Here is an 18,913-nt window from a genome sequence, read left to right as displayed (position 1 = left end):
CATTTAAACCATGGAACTCATTTAAACCATGGAACTCGCTCCCACAGGAGGCGGTGATGGCCACCAATCTAGACGGCTTCAAAAGAGGGTGGCTGTGCTCTGCGTCCAAAATTGGAGGCTGCAATGCTTCTGAATGGCAGATGTTGGAAACCACAGTGGGTGGGCGTGGGGAAGAGGACGCTTGCGGGATTCCCTACAGGTGTCTAGTTGGCCACCGTGCGAACAGGACGCTGGACTGCATGGCTTTCCTTCTGCCCTTCTGCACTCCGCTCGCTGTACTCGAGGAACAGGCGTGAGGAAGCGCCCGCGAGAGCCTCGCTCAGCACGTGCTGTTAACTGGGCAAGGGGAAGCGCGTGAAGAAAACGGGCATGCGCACTCCCACACTTACCAGGGGACAGGCGTTGGCTTCCGCCCTTACGAGAGAGAGAAAGAGAGAGACGCCGAGGGGGCGGAGCCCGTCCTGGACGCGGAGGACGCTTTACGTACAGAAGCGGGGCCGGGGACTTCTGGGAAAAGCCAAGAGTTGAAAGAAGACGGTAACTTCGAACTTTCCTTCGGTGCGTCCCGAAGCGGGGGGCGGGGCGGGTAGAAAATGGCCGTTAGACAACGGTCGTCGGGTGACGCAGCTGGCGGTGGGCGAACCCAGTCTGGTTGTCGGGTTAACGCCAGAGACGGAGGGGGCGGATGAAAAAGGAAACAAGGCCTTGGTTTCGCCTACAGCGAACTTGCCGGTGCAGCTGTTTCCCTCGAAACTCCGGGGCCGCCCTTGGGGCCAGAGCTCTGAGGTGTTTCGCGGGGCCTTCGGGAAAGAAAGAGCTTTCGGTTGGGGCCATAACAACCACGCTTACTTGCTGGGCTCGCTCAGCAACCGAGACCCGCCAGTTAAAACAAAAAAACAAAAACAAAAAGGAGCAAACATGAGGCGGACAGCAATAGTCGAGGCGCTAAAAAAAATTCGTCCATCCTCTCCATTAGGTGAAATGAAATGTAGTCAGTGCAGTAAAAGCAAGCGACAGTCAGATCAGTTTTGGCCAAGGGCTAGTTGAACGCGCGCTGAGACAAGAAAGCATTCAAGCTCAGTGTAATTCAGCTAGAACAAATAAGTTTCCATGAGTTGCATATATTCCTAATTCTGCATCAGTGCAGTTCAGAATACAACCACCATTTTAGAAGCAAAGAGATGAAGCAGGTACAGAAGGAATAGCAGCCTTGCCTATCCTGTTCTTCAGGGGTAGTACAACTCCCATCAGCCTAAGCCAGCGTTTAGCCAATGATCAGGGAAGATGGGAATTGTAGCCCCAAACATCTGGAGTGCTCTCTGTTGGAGAAGGCTGCTGGTGCACCCTAAATGGACTCCCAGGGTTTGTCTTGCTGCAAAATAATTCCGTATTTTTTTATAGTTGGTTGAGGTTTAATTTCAGCCCATCACTTTACAAAATAAAGTTGACCTGTTAATGGCTTAATTTAGCTGACAGGCTACAAACCTACGCCCACTTAACCTGAGAGTAAAGGTGCAGTACTAACTCCCAGATACACTACATCTTAATTTCTCCTACATTCTGCATGGTGGCTTCCTCCTAGTTATTGTGTTGTTGCACTGTTATAACTGAAATGGCATTCCTTTTTTTTGTGACCCTGGTCCCTTCCTTGGCATAGGGAATTTTTTGCTAATGCCTGGGTTTTGGCAGTCAGAAGATTCAAATACCAGCCTCAGGGAAGCACTGGAGTCTCCTAACCACTGAGCTTTGGAATTAGCTATTTTGGATGGGGTGCTGTGAGATTTCCTGGCACAGTGCTCATGTATTATGTGTGGAATGGGTTCAATCACATCATTATGGTATTAATGCTGTTACCACAGCATGATTGAACTCTTTTTGCACTGAAAATGTATCATTGGGAATATGTAATTGGTGGTTGGCAAGAGCTTTTTTCTAGTGCTTTTACTGTGCTATTGATTTTGCTGCTGATAGAGTATAGCATCCCAACTAGTGGCAGTGGTGTCCAAACTTTTTTCAAAGAGGGCCAGATTTGATGAAGTGAAGGGCTGTGGGGGCCGACCAAAGTTAGGCCCCCGAAATGGACTTTGGACATGCCTGGCGTAAGGTATAAAGGTGGACCCTAGAATTGTCCTTCCTTTCAGTTAAATTCTTTAACTGTTGAAGTGAAATGAAATTAACTAGCAGAGATTTTGCTTCAAGAAAAGTTTTTGTGTACTTGCTTCCATACAGCATTGAAAATGATAACTGAAATGTTCTAGTCGTATGCCACATTATTTTATCTTGGGAGGGCTATTGGTTTATTTTTGTATGAATTCAGGGATGATATGGGATATGCATTTAAAAAATAAGTAATATGTTATTATGATTCTAGGATCATGTGGATCACTCTCACCATGCTCTCCAGGTATTCACGACACCCCTCGTCTACTTCCTGCTCTTCATTATTCCAAACTTCCAAGAGCATATGTCAGGAAGTTGGCATAGGCAGACAGCAAATATGGAGCCTCCGGAGATGCAGGGATGGAACAAAATGCACCAGTGTGGTTCCACATAACATGCTACATTCCTCCTCTATGAGCTTCAAAATAAACAATAAACATAACCATACAAAAAACTTTCCAGTATTAGATGGAAGCATCCCTTCTCTGTATAGACACGTAGTTGAAGGCAATGCAAGAAACAGTGAGATCTGCATTCAAAGGTAACTAATTTTTTAAAAAAATATTTCTACAGCATTAGTCCCTTGATTCAACAGTTTTACAGTTTTGAGTAAGGTATGCATTTTTAGGTTCTTGCAAACTAGCCTTACTTTAGGCCAGGATCCAAAATAATTCTCATGGCTTCAGTTTTCTCCTTAATCGGTTTGCTGAATTCAATTATCTATAAACTTGAAAACTGTTACAAGTTATTTCTCCTGCCTCCTGAAAGGTTTAGAATGATTTCTCAACTTATATACGTACCTGCATATGTGTAGATGCTTTAGCACTTTTGGAGTAATGTTGGCTCATTTAAAAAGGCATCTAGCAAGTTGATACCATAAATGTTATCTGTGTTATATGCTTTACAAATTTTTGAAAATGTCATAAAACCTGTCCCTCATTTCATTTTGAATGCAAAGATATATATGAGTCATATCTTCTTAAAGAGTTTTCAATTAATCATGATTCACAGATAAAGAGAGGAAAGTGACTCACTACTTGTACGTATTGGTCCTGAAGAAAAAAATGGCAGCAGCCCAAAGGGCTTTATTCAAAACTAGTAGTGCAAGCTGAAAGAAAACTCATGAAAATGAGTACTTTTCATTAGTTATTTTAGTTTAACTGTTTCCATTTTATCTCTTGAGAAAGCCAGAATCCAAATATCAAATTATACAGTTAATTTTTGAATCATAGGCTGTCCTAGCTTTGTGGTTGGTCATAGGTCTGTTTGGGAATTTACAGTAAAATCAGCCAAGCACTTTTACTTTTGAGTATGAGACTGGTTCCAGGTAAGGACAAAATTCTATTTGCTCTTTTCATTTCTTAAGAAATATAGTCTTGAAGGAGCTGCTATATTTTAAGTCTGTACTTAAATCTCTAGTCACAGTTCCATGAAGCAAATGTTTTCATGTTTTTCCAGGATCAAGGTTATGTCTATTTCATATAAGGTTTCCCCTAATTTGACAAGTGAACACATGTATGTGTCCAGTTTAAATTCATATTTTTTTCTTTGTTGCTGAATTTTGAATAATACAGTCACACTATTTCCCCACAAGTATGATGGCAGTGTTGTTAATATGTGTGTTGGATTAACTTGTTCTTAAGGTACTTTTGCCTTTAGCAACAGAAGTTGGTTTTCAGTTCCATTGAGCTTTTCATTTTGATATCAGGTATTCAGAGTTGCTTGTGAAGGTCAGTAAAGGAGGAGGAAAAGATGCAATATTGCGCCACACTCAGAAGAACAAAAAGTTGCTTGTTCGTGAACGCTTAAAGATGCTTCTTGATGATGAAAGTTTCCTTGAGCTCTCCCCTTTTGCAGGCCTTGATATGCCTTATGGTGATGTTCCTGCAGCAGGATGTCTCACTGGTAGGTTTTGCGTAAGGGATTTTTTAAAAGGTAAATCGCAGTATAGTAAATCTGCATGCACTTAATCAGTTCATGCCAATTGATAGTGTGGCCTGCCGCTGTTAATAAATAACAAAATCTATTCCATCTGTGCTATGCCTGTTGGAAGATGCAATAGTGAAGACAGAATGAGAGGGAGACATTAGAGTGCCTTTAAGCTACCTTTTCGACAACCGGAAGCAAATGTTTGGGATCAGGTTTGGTTTGGCACACATCAGATAAGGCTTTCCTAGGTGGGTATTAACGTACAGTAGACTTGTAAATCTGTTTATGGTATCCACCTTACAAGGCAAGAGTCACACTCATAGTTTTTCTTTCATGCTTAAATGTAATGCTTTTTTTCTGCATATAGTAACGAAAGATTTCTGAGGGGCACATTATATCTGTTAACTAAATTAAAGTAGAAACTTAGGTGCTCTGTAAAAGACAAAATGGCATCCTCATATCTGCATTTAGCCTCTTGCCAGCTCTTTTGCCTACCCGCCCCTTGATCCAGTGCAGCAGTGACACATGATGTCAGCAGTGGAAACCAGTCCTCACTAAGTTACACAGTTGAGAGATTGATGAAGGGCTTATGTGAAAACAATACTTAGAATTTAAGTAGTGGCCTTGAAGTTGGTAGGAAAGCTGTTCATTTGTGTTTTCCCATTGTGGTTACGTGTGTAGTACATATTATGGTGTCATCTATCTGGGATGCGTAAAATTAGCCTCCATTCTTTTGCAGCATGGACACAAGGTTTAATGAGTTAAATTGATAAATTAATCAACTTAAGCCTCAGTCAATGAATTGGTCAGGCTGTGATTTAGAAAACATTTGTTCTGAGGATGTTTTGGATTCTTGTCTGTGGAGCAGGAATGAAAAAAGTATTAAAGCTGGCCTTTAAATCTAATATCTCAAGCTGAAATATTGATAATACTGTATGTACATTTGATAGATTATCATCTGACTTTAACTGATCAGTGCAATCCATACCCAACCTTATATCAGATGTGGGGTTGAATTGAGCAGAGACACCCTTCAGCTCAGTTAACTGGTTGCCAGACATTCAAGTAGATAGAAGGCTTGCTGGTAGTATTCACACTTTCAGAGCCCAACAGAAGACTTCAAAATACAGGGGTTGGGAATCCAGACCTTGAGCTGGCCCAGGGATCAGGCCCAGTTGTCCTGCCTCCCCCGCTTCCATTGCAGCCACCATGAGCAGCCGGGCTGGGAATGCAGTGGTGGCTCCTCTTTTAGCAGTGGGGAGGAATTAGGATTGCAGCCTTTATTTAACTGGTTGAAAGAATTAATTTGTTCAGGACAGAAAGAATCAATTGTGTGACAACAAACAAAGCAATAAGGAGATTCTACACTGAGCTTATAGGACAGGGGTCAGCAAACTTTTTCAGGAGGGGGCCGGTCCACTGTCCCTCAGACTGTGTCGGGGGCCGGACCCACCGCCTCCTGAAAGCACCCCCCCTCCCGAAAGGCCTCCCCCGCCTATGCCACTTATGCCACAGCCACCGATGCTGCCTTGTCTTCGGCAGCATCGGCGTCCTCTGTCTTGGTGGGGCACAGAGCCCATGCCGCTGGCCTGGGCGGCGGAGGCAGCCTCCACACCACTGCCGCTTCCTTCCTGCTTGGCTGCTTCCTCCCGCTTGGCCACCTTAGCGGGAAGGAAGGGGCGGTACCCAGATTCTGCTGGCCTGGGTGGCGGAGGCAGCCTCTGCGCTGCTGCCGCTTCCTTCCCACTTGGCTGCTTCCTCCTGCTCGGCTACTTCAGCGGGAAGGAAGGGGCGGCGCCCAGAGGTGTCTGCAGCTTCTGATTGGCTGCAGGAGCTTCCTGCAGCCAATCAGAAGCTGTGCCGCATTGCAGAAATCAGTCTCCACACGGCGAGGCCTCTTCGCTGCGCCTGATTAGCGCGGGGACTGACCGAGTGGGTGTCAGGGTTTGGAAGGTTTGCGGGCCGGATTAAGGAGCCCAGTGGGCCGTATCTGGCCCGCGGGTCTTAGTTTGATGATCTCTGTTATAGGATCTTTTGATAAACAAGTAATTTTATCTGCATGTATTGAAAAATGTCACCATAGGATACCTTATCAGCTGAGTCACTGCTTAGTTCCACAACTGTTCTCATTCACTACACATGTTCAAACTCTAGCAGCATTGTAAGTAAAAGAGGATAGTTGAAAGTTGAGCTGCATTCTTTCTGAGTTCCTTGGCATTTTAATATGCTACAAAAGATCTCTCTAGCATATTTATGTACTTAATTGCCTTACTTTATGATCCGGTTACAAAATATTCCAAAGTGGATAATTCATACTGTTTGTAAAATGTAATGACAATAGTCATTGCTGCAGGTATTGGAAAAATCTGTGGAGTCTGGTGTGTCTTCATGGCAAATGATGCAACTGTGAAAGGAGGGACCATTTATCCTATTTCAGTGAAGAAACAACTGAGAGCTCAAGAAATAGCAATTAAAAATAGACTTCCATCTGTTTACCTTGTGGACAGTGGGGGAGCATTCTTGCCACTTCAGGTAAAAGACGTGTTCTATGAAACCGGTTGATTTAATTTGCTTAAAATTATTCCCTTTGTCTTGTTTTATCGTTAGCTTTCAAGTCTGTGTCCTAAAAATATTGTATACTCGAAAAATAGTCAAGGTAACAAAGTCAAAGCCAGTTTGTCATTGAACTGTCAATGAATTAACCATGTCAAAGAAAGATGAGTTACTGGTATGTATAAAATTACCGCACAGAATATACTTAGGGTTTTTGGGGGGGGGGACTCCAAAAAAGAAAATACAGATTTTCAGAAAAATAATGATTCTTTCAATATGCTAAAAACAACTTTTGAAAAAGAAAGAGGCAGAACAACTGCATAGAACATAGGCTTTGTAACTTTTGAATTTTTACTGTATTTCCTGCCTCTGTATTATTAGGCAGAGTTGTTTCCTGACCAATTCCATGGAGGCCGAGTTTTCTACAATGAGGCTGTGATGTCTGCATTGAAAATCCCTCAGGTATAATATTGGGAAGAAATCTGTGCATTAAAAATGCATTTCCAAGTAGTATATAGTTAATAAGTAAAAGAATACACTGCTGAGGAAAGCAGTTCATAGTGTTTTGGAAGAGTCATCCAGCAGTTTAAATTTTGCATTTGTTGCACAAGGAATAGGTCCACTATGATCAGAAACCATTATGGTAGATAATCATTGGCCATTACATTCATATCTTAAATATCTGACCATAGTTCGTCATTAACTTCTTGCATTAAACACCTGTTAGTACTTTGATCTCATTTGATTCAACAGACTAGAGAAAGATAGCCAGTGGGTCACATTCTGAAACATTCCTTCTAAATTCTCTTCACATCATGAACACTGTGGGTCCCTGAATAATCTGAGCTGGTTACCCTTCCCTTTGCAACATGTCACACAGGCATGATACTACTACCTCTTCTCACTTGTGATAACACTGGAGCAGATTCTGCCCACCTCAAAAAATGTAGGTGTGGAGAGAACTTGCTGTAAAAACCCCCAGCCCTGACAAGCTGTCACAAATCATAATACAGATTTTGTATCTGAGGTATGGCCTGCACATGCTTTCCTTGCTTAAGTAAGGATTATATATTATTGCTGTACAATATAAAATTAAGTCTGAGATATTTGATACTGCTCTCTGAAATAAAACTCCTGACTCCTTTTCCCTGTGGGATTTTCAGTGCAATTTCTCAATATAATCATATGCTTGATAACTTTTCCTGGAAATTTACAACATAAAATTAAATATTTCCTCATCTTTGTTCTTTTTTTCTTACCCAGCTATCTTGGTGTGTCCTCTAGGTGGCAGTTGTGTGTGGTTCTTGTACTGCAGGAGGTGCTTACGTTCCTACCATGGCAGAGGAAACAGCCATTGTAGACAAAATTGGCACAATGTTTCTCGCTGGGCCCCCTTTAGTTAAAGCTGCCACAGGAGAAGATATTAATCCCGAGGCACTGGGAGGAGCCAACCTGCATGCTAAGTAGGTATAATATTTGTTCCTGAGCTCTTAATATTGATTGAATGATACCTTTAGTCCTAGTTTTTCTAGGTATAATGATCTCATTTTTAAAAAATGCCTGCAAATGTCAGAAGCATCCAGAAACAAAAAAGTGCTTCATTATTTGCACTTAGTTGGCCCATATCTATTTCTGGGTTGAAAATCACCCCTCAACATACAACATTTGTTTGTTTATATCCTGTTCTTTCAGTACCTTGCACAAGTACTGCATGTTTTACATTAAAATGAGGGAGGAACAAAACCAAATAACAAACCGTACAACCCACTTCTAGAAAAAGGAAGTGCTGGATCTCACCAAGAACACCTCCTTTGTTCTCTTAGAATGGCAGTGGGGCCCACCTGAGAAGCATGGGACTGAGTTTCTGTGAGTTCTGGCTGGAAAAAAGCCCTGGTACCACTGATTGTTATTTTCACAGCAAGAATCAGAACACAAAAACCAGACAGCATCACTGCACTATAGGCCTGATTGGAAAGGTGTGCTTTCGCACCACACTATAATCTCAAGAAGAAAGCCAACCTTATCTCAGAGCGGAGTGGTGGTCCACAGATGGAGTGCTGCAACCAAGAAGACCTTCATTTGCATCACTGCCCCATGCCCTATGCTTGGTAGAGGGATTGTGAGAAGCTGCTAAGATCCTCAGCACATCTGAAGCCATAGGCCAGCAAATAATGGGAGATTCCCCCCCCCCTCTTTTTTTCTTCTCTCTCTCTTCTTTTTTGTAAGGTTTAAAAGTAATAAATATTATTAAAAAAAAAAAAAGAGATGTGCTCCTTCAAGTACTTGGGACCCAGTGAAATTTGAATTGGGAACAAGTGTAGTTTGTGCAGAACAAGTGTTATGTGGCACCATTCACAGCCCTGGCACCTGCATTCTGCAGTAGCAATAGTTTCTGTCTAGAGCACGTTGTGCTACTCTAAACATGAGAATTCATGAAGAAAACTAATAGCACTCCTCTTTCAGTACAGTTAATGCAAATTGATATTACAGTCTCACCAGCTTTAATATATTTTTTGTAAGAAATTATCTTGTCTGAGGCAAATGTTTATTATTTCCAATCACTTGAAAGACAGAAGATAAATATAAGGAATCATTTATTTTACTGTTAGTAGTAATGTTTTCTGATCATGTTTGTTGCCTTGAATTTTATCTGTTGCCAAATATTTGTAAATTATTTTTCTCAGGGTCAGTGGCTGTGTTGACCATTTTGCATCTTCAGAAAAAGAAGCATATGAATGTGTTAGAAATATTATTTCAACACTCAATTATGAAATACCTACAGAAGAAACTGTAGAGTATGACAGTCCCTTGCACAGTGCTGATGAGCTTCTGGGGCTTGCACCACAAGATTATAGCTACACTCTACATATAAAATTGGTAAGGAAAATGTTTGTTGCAATCTGAAGTTAGGCTACTTGATATAAATCCCATTGACGTTAGTAGGCTTAAAAAATAAGCAGTGTGACAGTATAGTTAACAGTGGTTGAACTACAAATCCTGTGGCTCAGTTTTCCTGGATCATTTATGTAAATTGGTGAAAACAAAAAATCCTGTAAGCACTTTAAGGACTAACAAATTTATTATTGGATAAGCTTTTGAGAGAATCCACTTCATTGCATGAAGTGCGATCCTCAGTTGGCAGCACTGTTAATTATGCTTCATGCATTTGATGAAGTGGATCTTAGTTCATGAAAGCTTACGTTATAATACCTTTGTTAGTCTTTAAGGTGCTTGCAAGACTTTTTGTTGTTTACAGCCAACAAACACAGCTACTTCTCTGAAAGTTGTCCATTGCTGCTTGCTTTTAGAAGTACTTCCAGAGATGATACTGTGTTGAGGTGCTGAGGTGAAAAGGTAGATCAAGGGTTAATTTGAGTATTTCAAATGGTCTACTCCTTTATGTGTGCATAGTCGAGGCCATGGTTTGTAGTTGATTGTTATTTCTCATAAAACTCAGGAAGAGATGTGAGAAGTATTCACCATATTCTTCATGAATCAAAAAGCCTTATTAGTCTGAGTATTTACTTCTACTTAGTTTTTATTAGCCGTAAGGCTGTCCTACTCTTTACCTACTCCAGCTTAATAGAGATGCCTGATCACAGGGTGTACTTCATTCCAGATGTAGGGTGCTACTGCCAAGAATACCTTATTCTGGATGCCAGTTAACAGGATCTCTCTTGATGTAAGAACAAGTAATACGACCTGCCCAGCAGATCTCAGGTCATGGTCAAGATCGTATTGAGAGAGGTGTTTTTTCAGGTATTCATGTCCCAAGCTATTTATGACTTTATATGCCATATTGACGATGGCATACAAAGCCATAAATAGCTCGGGGCATAAACTCGGCTCAGTGACAAATAGACTGGCAACGCAACTGCATTGTAAGCAGTGTTGTATGCTCCTGAGTTATCATATTTGTCAGTTTCTGTGCTGCAACATTTTGCTGTAGTCTCTGAACCATCTTCTAAGGGTAGCCCTACTACTGTAATGGTAGTCAACCTGGGAAGTTACTGCAGCCTGGATTACTGTGATCAGGCTAGCTCCATTAGGCTGTAGCTGTTGAACCCACTGGAATAATAGAATCGTAGAGTTGGAAGGGACCATGAGGGTCATCTAGTCTAACCTCCTGCAATGCAGTGATCTTTTGCTCAAACCTATGACCCTGAGATTAAGAGTCTTATGCTCTACCAATACCTACTTAAATCATAAAATTTTAGCTTTGGATGTACGGTCGGTATCTAAACAAGTAAAACAATTTTGAATGTTAAAGTTTACAATTTTGTGATCTAACAGAGTAGTATACCTGACTCAATCATACTTGAAGCCGACTCATTGAAATCATTGGATTTAATTTCAGTGTGTCTACTCGTAGTATGACTTAGTCAGACATCATCCATTATCTTTCAATATTGAGCCATAATTGGAGACAGAAGACATGAATTTTTTTCCAGCAAGCTACCTACTATTGATTTTTCATTTCTCTTGACAATAATTTATAGATCCTGAGTCGGATGATAGATGGCAGCAGGTTCCAGGAATTCAAAGCTAATTATGGAACTACCTTAGTAGCAGGATTTGCCTACGTAGAAGGGTAAGGGAGAAGTTTAAACCAGCGGGCCATATTATTGCAACACTTTTTAATGATTTGTTGTTCAAGCAAATGGTAATTTGATCCCTGTTAGAGTCACCTGAAATTACAGAATTGAGCTTAGATTTGTTACAGAGATAGAAATGTAGCCATACTATATTATGGCTCCCAGGTTGTTTGGATCACTTATGCAATTGTTTTTACATTGTTACTCTTTTTTTGGAAGCCAAGGTGTATAACTGGATTTAAATTTTGTTGGATTCATTGTATTCCAAGTGCTTAGTGCTTACATTTTGGGGTTTTAAATTAATATAGTCTGTACTTAGCCACCTGACTAGACAATCAGCGTTGCTGATTAATAGTAAATTGTACCTGTTTTTTTAAAAAAAAATCATTGTATGTGTTTATAGAATTATTTACAACTGCAGTACTATACCCACATCTGTGAATAAGCCCTGTTGAATTTAGTGGGACTTACTTCTGTGTAGAATGTATATGATTCTAACGTTAGTAATTCTTCTTTTTAAGATTTATCTCTGCTAAATATTTTCATATTTCAACTTAAAAAGCATGCAGACGAAATTTTATTTTGGCATCTCAGAGCTCAGAAGAATTATCAGTATTACACTACTAACAAACCACCAGCAATTAAGTTCAGCCAAAGACCTGATTACATTAAGCAAATTAGCAATTTATTTAATAAACATAGAAATGGCTAGCTTTGGGCCAAGACACATACCAACATCTGAAAGACCATGATCAGCTCTAAAAGATACTGATCAGACCTAATTTAATATAATCTAGTTGATGAGTTTTTTCTAGGATCTTTCCAGAATAGTTGTCGTGCACAAATAATTTACAATCGCATTCTTGCATGAGATCTAATCCTTCTCTCATGTAGAACTTTGATGTGTGGGGAACTTGCATTCCCAACAAACATCAATTTGCTGTTGCTAGAGAAATGTGAGTTCTCAGCTATCATCACCACTCACTAACACCTCGTATTCAGTCATACCTCGGGTTGAATGTGCTTCGGGATAAGCACGTTTGAGTCGCGCTCCGTGGCAACCCGGAAGTAACGGAGCACGTTACTTCCGGGTTTTGCTACTTGCACATGCGCAGATGCTCAAAATGACGTCACGCGCATGCGCAGAAGCGCTGAAATGTGACCCGTGCACGCACAGACGCGGGCTACGTTTGCTTCTAGATGCGAACGGGGCTCTGGGACGGATTCCGTTCGCATCTAGAGGTACCACTGTATGTGCATGTGTGTGCTGGGCACCTGCTAACTAGAGTCCAGCAGCAAAAGCCTCCTTTCACCATTTGTCCGTTTTAAAAAAATCAAAATTTTAAGGTGCTATGGTTTGTGTATCCAGTGGGAATAGTTACATAAAACATTTCAAACTATTTGATGAAGGGGAAGCACTGGCAAGTCTACCCAAGTCCCTCCATAACTTTGTTTAGCAATTTTGTGAGTCCTCCTTAAAATTAATTATAGGCAGTGTACTCTCTGGCATTGCAACATATACAACGTCTTCAAAACAAAATGTCAGTACGTTGAACAGGCTTTCCCCCAATGTGCAGCTCTCCGTGCAGCAGACCATTGTTCTTATCCATGCTCCTTCTCTGTCCAGTGAGAACTCAATGCCATCCTGTTAGCCTTCCTTGGGCAAGTGCTACACTGTATTTAATATTTTGAAGTAATGGCTTCTTGTGCAGAAAATCCATTTTTGCATATAGCTGCTTAAGTCAAGTCTAGGATCCAGAAGCTAGTAAGTGCTTGTGGTGCAGCCTGAAAGAGCCTGATGAACTGCCACCTTCTGGGTTGTCAGTTGAATGGTTAAGCAGGCCTTATTCTCTAGGGCTGATAATAAGACTGCTTTCACTGACTCTAAGATCACTCAAAACTTTAAAAAGCTGAAATAAATATTTAAAGTCCGTTTTGTAAGTGAAAGAGAAGCCTCTTGTGGCCTAACCTTTTCCATTAATGTTAAGCTTGTCTCTAAGTAGCTCTAGAAAGTGAATTATTTTGCTAGGATTAATAAAGCATGCTGCAGACTCAAACTCATTGATTTCCTCTGAGATGAAAATATGATAGTTGAGATGGTTTGTCTTTTCATCATAATGGAAAATTACGCCACAGAGAATATGAACTGTATTTTGCTTCCTGCTGTAAGCAGACTTGAGAACATTAACAAATAAGTTCCATATTAACTACTTATGCAGGATTATCTGTTTATGAAAGTGTATGCTTTTGTCACTAAAAGTACAAATTTGCATGATTAATTTGAGCTTTTTCAGCCTTGAATGTCCATAACCAGTACATAATAAGTAACCCATTAGATTGTTGCTTCATACTTTGGCATTGGAACCATGTTTGTCCATACATTCTAAGCTAGCCTACAATCTTGTGTGGACTACAACTGGCATCAATCCCAGCCATCATGGCCAATAGTGAACATGCCTTCCCCTCGCATAAGGGGCTCCCTAGATCCCTCCTAATAATTTATGACAGATCTCTTGCACAAACATTCCCGCTTTTGAGAGTAAGGGAATTTAGACAAGAATTTAGATAAGTAATTTTCCATGCCTGCACTTCACCCAAACCATATTCTTTTAAATGACTTGTAGCAGCAGATTATTTATTGTAAACATTTCTAAGTATCTTGGGAGTTTTGAAGCAAAAGTAATGCAAATCATTTGTTGCCTATTTAAGGTGATATTATAAAGTTATAGTACTAAACACATGGAGGGTACTTACTGTGTTGATTTCAATGTTTCTACTACCCTTGTACTATAAAAAGTGTTTTATGTTTTTGTTAGACAGCTAGTTGGAATAGTGGCTAACAACGGTGAGCTGACTCATGAAGCTTCTCTGAAGGGTTCCCACTTCATACAGCTTTGTAGCCAACGAAACATTCCAATCCTTTTTCTCCTGAATACAGCTCCATGTGCAGCAGAGCCAACCAGTCTCACACAGGTAAAGCAGCTAGTACAGAGCACAGTCAAATGGCTCTGAATTAGGGTATCACGCTTTCAGTTTCAAATGGAAAAATGTTTTTTTCACTGGAAAAGTTTGCTCACTTCGGTTCTTCCCTGCAATAACAAATTCCTCTGCATCCAACAGGGAACGGGTTCTCTGAATGTAAAAAGTTTGAAAAATGATTGAGGGGAAATCTCTCCACTTGGTATTTCCCAGGTTTAAGGTAGCTTGTGGGACACGGGTGGTGCTGTGGTCTAAACCACCGAGCCTAGGGCTTGCTGATCAGAAGGTTGGCGGTTCGAATCTCCGCAATGGGGTGAGCTCCTGTTGCTCAGGCCCTGCTCCTGCCAACATAGGAGTTCAAAAGCATGTCAAAGTCCAAGTAGATAAATAGGTACCGCTCCAGCGGGAAGGTAAATGGCGTTTCCGTGCACTGCTCTGGTTGCGCCAGAAGTGGCTTAGTCATGCTGGCCACATGACCTGAAAAGCTTTCTGCGGACAACGTCGGCTCCCTCAGCCAGTAAAGTGAAATGCGCACTGCAACCCTGGAGTCATTCGCGACTGGACTTAACTGTCAGGGGTCCTTTACCTTTTTTTTAAGGTAGCTTGTCAGCCAAATTAGGAGCCCAACAAGTTAACATCTGAACACTGCATAAGAAGTGCTGTTGTATACCTAGAAACTGTAATTTCCTTATAATGCAAGCTTCTTTGTTGGAAATTCAGTAGTAATGATTACAATTAACTAAATTCTTGCTATGTGAAAAAAATCAGAACTAGCAGATTTCACCATATACAATGAAAAATAATGTTCCCTACAGAGCTCAGTTTTTCCAAGTAGTATACTTTGTTTTTGTGCCTGGAAAATGATGGACTGGCAGTTTTTGAAACTCCTGTTTCCTTTTAGTCTGCATGTGCATAGATAGAGAGCTTTGGTCTTGTTTTGAAGAGGAACAGATTAAAACAATGAATTTCTAGTGCTGAATCCTGCATTAATTACTACCATCTTCTTTTCCCCCCTTTTACTGTTGGTAGGCAAATTAGTCACTTAAATATTCGTATAAAAGATTTGCAAATCCTGTACATGTTGAGACCAGGAATAAAGGGAACATCTGCATGTAAAAAGTAAAAGAAATAACTCTCACCATTCTTTCATTTTAAGTCAGGCAGAGGATCACACTAATAGGCTGAAAGCACAAGCATCCATGATGGCTGCAGTTGCTTGTGCTGCTGTTCCCAAGATAACCCTTGTGATTGGTGGCTGCTATGGAAATGAAAGCTATGCTATGGTAGGTTGTTGAACGTAGGATCAGCTTCTCTTTCCTCACCCACATGCCCCATGTACACAGCTCCTGTCCTAGCTAGTTTCTTAGGGTAAAATTCAACATGGTGCTAAGTCTCTTGTTCCATCAGTGCAAAGATTTCTCCTTGCACAATGGGGCAGATGTTCTTCTCCCTCCTGACCCTGCATCCCCTCCAATACTTGGATTGTTACTTACCCAAGGAGTAGATTTCATCATGTGGTCACTGGGTTGGGACAGATCTGTTCTAGGTGTTCCCCCAACCCTCTGAAGGGAAGGTTGTGGTCGTGGGAAGAAATGGATTTATGCGTAAGCATAAATCCTTGTGCTTACAAGACATGGTAGTTGAATGCCACACTTGAAACTTGATATAACCAAGAATCTCTAGCACGTAGTGAGGAAAATACAGAATTATTGTTGACACAAGTAGACATGGCACCAAAGGATCAGACTGTACTGAAACCAGAAATTGGTGTTTTAAATTAGATGGACACTATATTTCACAGTTCTTTAATGCCTTCTTAATATGTTTCCCTTGAGTCAATGCTTTGTTCAAGCTGGCTTAAATGGTGAGTTTTCATTTCTGAATTTCTCTGGTCTTGTGTTGTCTGTCTTTAGTGTGGAAGATCATTTGATCCAAACTTCCTGTTCCTCTGGCCCAATGCAAGAATAGGCCTTGTGGATTCAAGACATTGTCACACGCTCTCATTTATTTGGGATGCTGATCGACAAGGAGCAGAAGTAGACTTAAAACTATTAAAGGAAAAGTAGGTGCATTCAACAAAAACCTCAGTGTTATGATTAAATTAATGGTATTGATGTTTCTCTTTGGATTTCAGGGTGCTGCTTCTAATTTTTTTAATAGCTAAAAGAATTATAAATTTTTGGAGTTGCTTGTTTTCTATACTAGCGATTATTTTACTTTTTGAAGCAGACCGTTGGCTCTTCAGTTTGGGGGTATTAAAAATGTGCTATATTGTCTTAGTATTCCCCAAAGTACAATATATCTTTACAAATGCAGTTGAAAATTGAAATTTTTCTTTTGTCTTTTAAGACTAGAGGAAGAAAGCAGTGCATTCTACTCTTCTGCCAGACTCTGGGATGATGGTGTAATCCTACCGCAGAGTTCAAGGAAGGTAAGCTTCTTTCTCTAAGTGTATGTCTCTATAAGATGTTCAATATCTCTTCCTTCCCAAGCCTACCTGTTAAAAAATACTGGTTTCTGGTTTTTCCTGTTAAAATAGTATATGGAGGGGAGGGAAAGAAGGCACATTTCCTTCCCCTGCCTTCCCCCTGGCTGTATGCTTGTTTGTTTATTTGTTTGTTAAAAATACACCCCCCCTTAAAAACCCTTTTTTAAAAACAAAAAACAAAAACTAATTGAATATTAGTGTGACTTCTGAATTATTTTGGACCAGTTGTGGAGCAGGTTGGCCTGATGGAGGCCTTTTAGATTAGAGCCACAGGGCAGTTCAAGGGTAAGGGCGCTTTAGACAGCCCTAGTGATTAGTAAGGGAGTTGGTAGGGCAGACATAATTGAAGGTAAAGGTAAAGGGACCCCTGGCCATTAGGTCCAGTCATGACCGACTCTGGGGTTGCGGTGCTCATCTCGCTTTATTGGCTGAGGGAGCCGGCGTACAGCTTCCGGGTCATGTGGCCAGCATGACTAAGCCACTTCTGGTGAACCAGAGCAGCGCACGGAAACGCCGTTTAGCTTCCCACCGGAGCGGTACCTATTTATCTACTTGCACTTTGATGTACTTTCGAACTGCTAGGTTGGCAGGAGCAGGGAGTGAGCAACGGGAGCTCACCCCGTTGCGGGGATTCAAACTGCCGACCTTCTGTTCGGCAAGTCCTGGGCTCTGTGGTTTAACCCACAGCGCCACCCGTGACCCTAGACATAATTGAAACAGAACAGTTATTGGTAGCATACTTTAGGGATGTAATTCTCTCTGAAATAATGGGTAGATGATGTTTTTTCTCTTAATTTACTGCAACAATAAATTGACACAACACATTCACTGCTTGTTTATCTGCTTCCTCCTATATTCCTTTGCTTGCCTTTCCTACAGTTTCTGCTTTACATATTTTTTCATGATAATTGCTTTTAGCATCTTCCCCTTTATCCTTAGAGTGACCTTCTGATACGTTTTATTCAGCTTCTACAGTAATTGTCAGTCTTGTGAAGCACTTTAGAATGTTCCAAATACATTAATTTATGTTGTTCTATTTGTTGTGTGTTTCTTTTGGCAGGTTATTGCACAATGCTTAAGAATTATGAAACAGCAGAAATACCAGATCATGTCCCCGCAACAGTCTCCTCTTCCTGTCATAAGAATGTAAGCAGGAAAGCCTGCTGGTAAAAAAATGAATTTGAACATCTGGCTCCCTGGATGTTAAATAGAAACAATTAGTATTTTAATATTGTCATCATGATTTCTTAGTATGAAAATGTTTGATTTCTATATATGTTTATATATCAGTCTTCAATCATGCTTCTATTACTGTTCACATCCAATGATAGGATACTTTAAATTGATGTCTTTTGTGCTGAATATAAACAAACAAGTATTATGGAAATAATTTATTAGCTGATATACCAAGGTTTAAGGTGTGTCAAGTTAATAATTTAAAACAAAACTTAAATAATACAGAAAACAGATTTAACAGCACCAGAAACACCAGAATATACTAACCAGCCAAGCCAAAAGCTACTGTTTTACTGTTTTGTTTTTAATTATTTACTTGTTTTTATCCTGTATTCTGTCAGCCACCCTGAGATCCTATGAGGAAGGCTGGTGTATAAACCTAATAAATTAAATAATTCTTTGCCACCACTTCCAAAAAAAAAACAAAATGAAGGGGAGCCAACTGATGTAAACACCTTATTTTTATCTCTGGCAGTTTTTACCTCCCACAGAGTTGGCCCCTGAAATTTGACTATATTAGGTGGTTGAAGCTGCAGGACGGTGCACAGAGGTGTGTCTTCTAAGTTATGAGGCTCTGATTGTAAAGAGCTTTTCATGAACATTCACAATTTTAATGCAGTTTTTACCTCTGTCTTGAAGACTCTTCAGGTTGGTGCAATAAAGACTTTTGGATTAATTCTTTGTGGATGTAAGATCATGAATGTGTCATTTTTCCTCAGAAGTGGGGAAAAAGTTAAGAGATTTATTGTAATTATTTTTTTAACTTGTTCATAATTGTTAAAAAGTATTAGAATTCAAGACTATATTAAAGAATGCATTCTCACTTTGTTTCTGAAAATATATTTGCTAAGTGACTAACAGTTACAAAGTCCATAATTAAGTTTTTTGTGTGTGTTAAATTGACTTGAGTCTCTTTACCCCCACCCACCTACACAATCATCCATTTGCTTTAAAAGTTTGTGTGTCAGGCTAC

General features: G+C 40.4%; 1 protein-coding gene across 5 annotated transcripts; it reads left to right on the top strand.

The window, feature by feature from the left end:
- The first annotated feature begins 379 nt into the window (after window positions 1-379).
- On the top strand, window positions 380-18,763 carry LOC310765741 (methylcrotonoyl-CoA carboxylase beta chain, mitochondrial-like). 5 transcript variants are annotated; one of them, XM_083621162.1, is made up of 13 exons: window positions 380-537; window positions 2,372-2,701; window positions 3,869-4,065; window positions 6,443-6,621; window positions 7,024-7,104; window positions 7,927-8,105; window positions 9,327-9,519; window positions 11,142-11,233; window positions 14,054-14,210; window positions 15,377-15,499; window positions 16,130-16,278; window positions 16,566-16,647; window positions 17,765-18,763. In XM_083621162.1, exons 2-13 carry the CDS (start codon window positions 2,376-2,378, stop codon window positions 17,852-17,854), a joined length of 1,848 nt encoding a protein of 615 aa, XP_083477288.1. In that variant the 5' UTR covers window positions 380-537; window positions 2,372-2,375; the 3' UTR covers window positions 17,855-18,763. The 5 variants fall into 5 exon arrangements, with proteins under 5 accessions (XP_083477288.1, XP_083477290.1, XP_083477291.1 ...); XM_083621164.1 differs by having other exon boundaries at window positions 405-558; XM_083621163.1 differs by lacking the exon at window positions 380-537 and adding an exon at window positions 590-976.
- Window positions 18,764-18,913: the final 150 nt, after the last annotated feature.

This window comes from Podarcis filfolensis (genome assembly GCF_964270895.1).
Source record: "Podarcis filfolensis genome assembly, chromosome: 6".
Lineage (NCBI taxonomy): Eukaryota > Metazoa > Chordata > Lepidosauria > Squamata > Lacertidae > Podarcis > Podarcis filfolensis.
This window is presented reverse-complemented; position numbering and strand designations above follow the sequence as displayed.

Excerpts from the sequence above, each read along its gene's own strand:
- LOC310765741 (XM_083621162.1), top strand. The coding sequence starts at position 2,376 with ATGTGGATCACTCTCACCATGCTCTCCAGGTATTCACGACACCCCTCG. Across the intron at positions 4,066-6,442 it reads TGCAGCAGGATGTCTCACTG|GTATTGGAAAAATCTGTGGA; the intron begins GTAGGTTTTGCG and ends TCATTGCTGCAG. Across the intron at positions 8,106-9,326 it reads GGAGCCAACCTGCATGCTAA|GGTCAGTGGCTGTGTTGACC; the intron begins GTAGGTATAATA and ends TATTTTTCTCAG.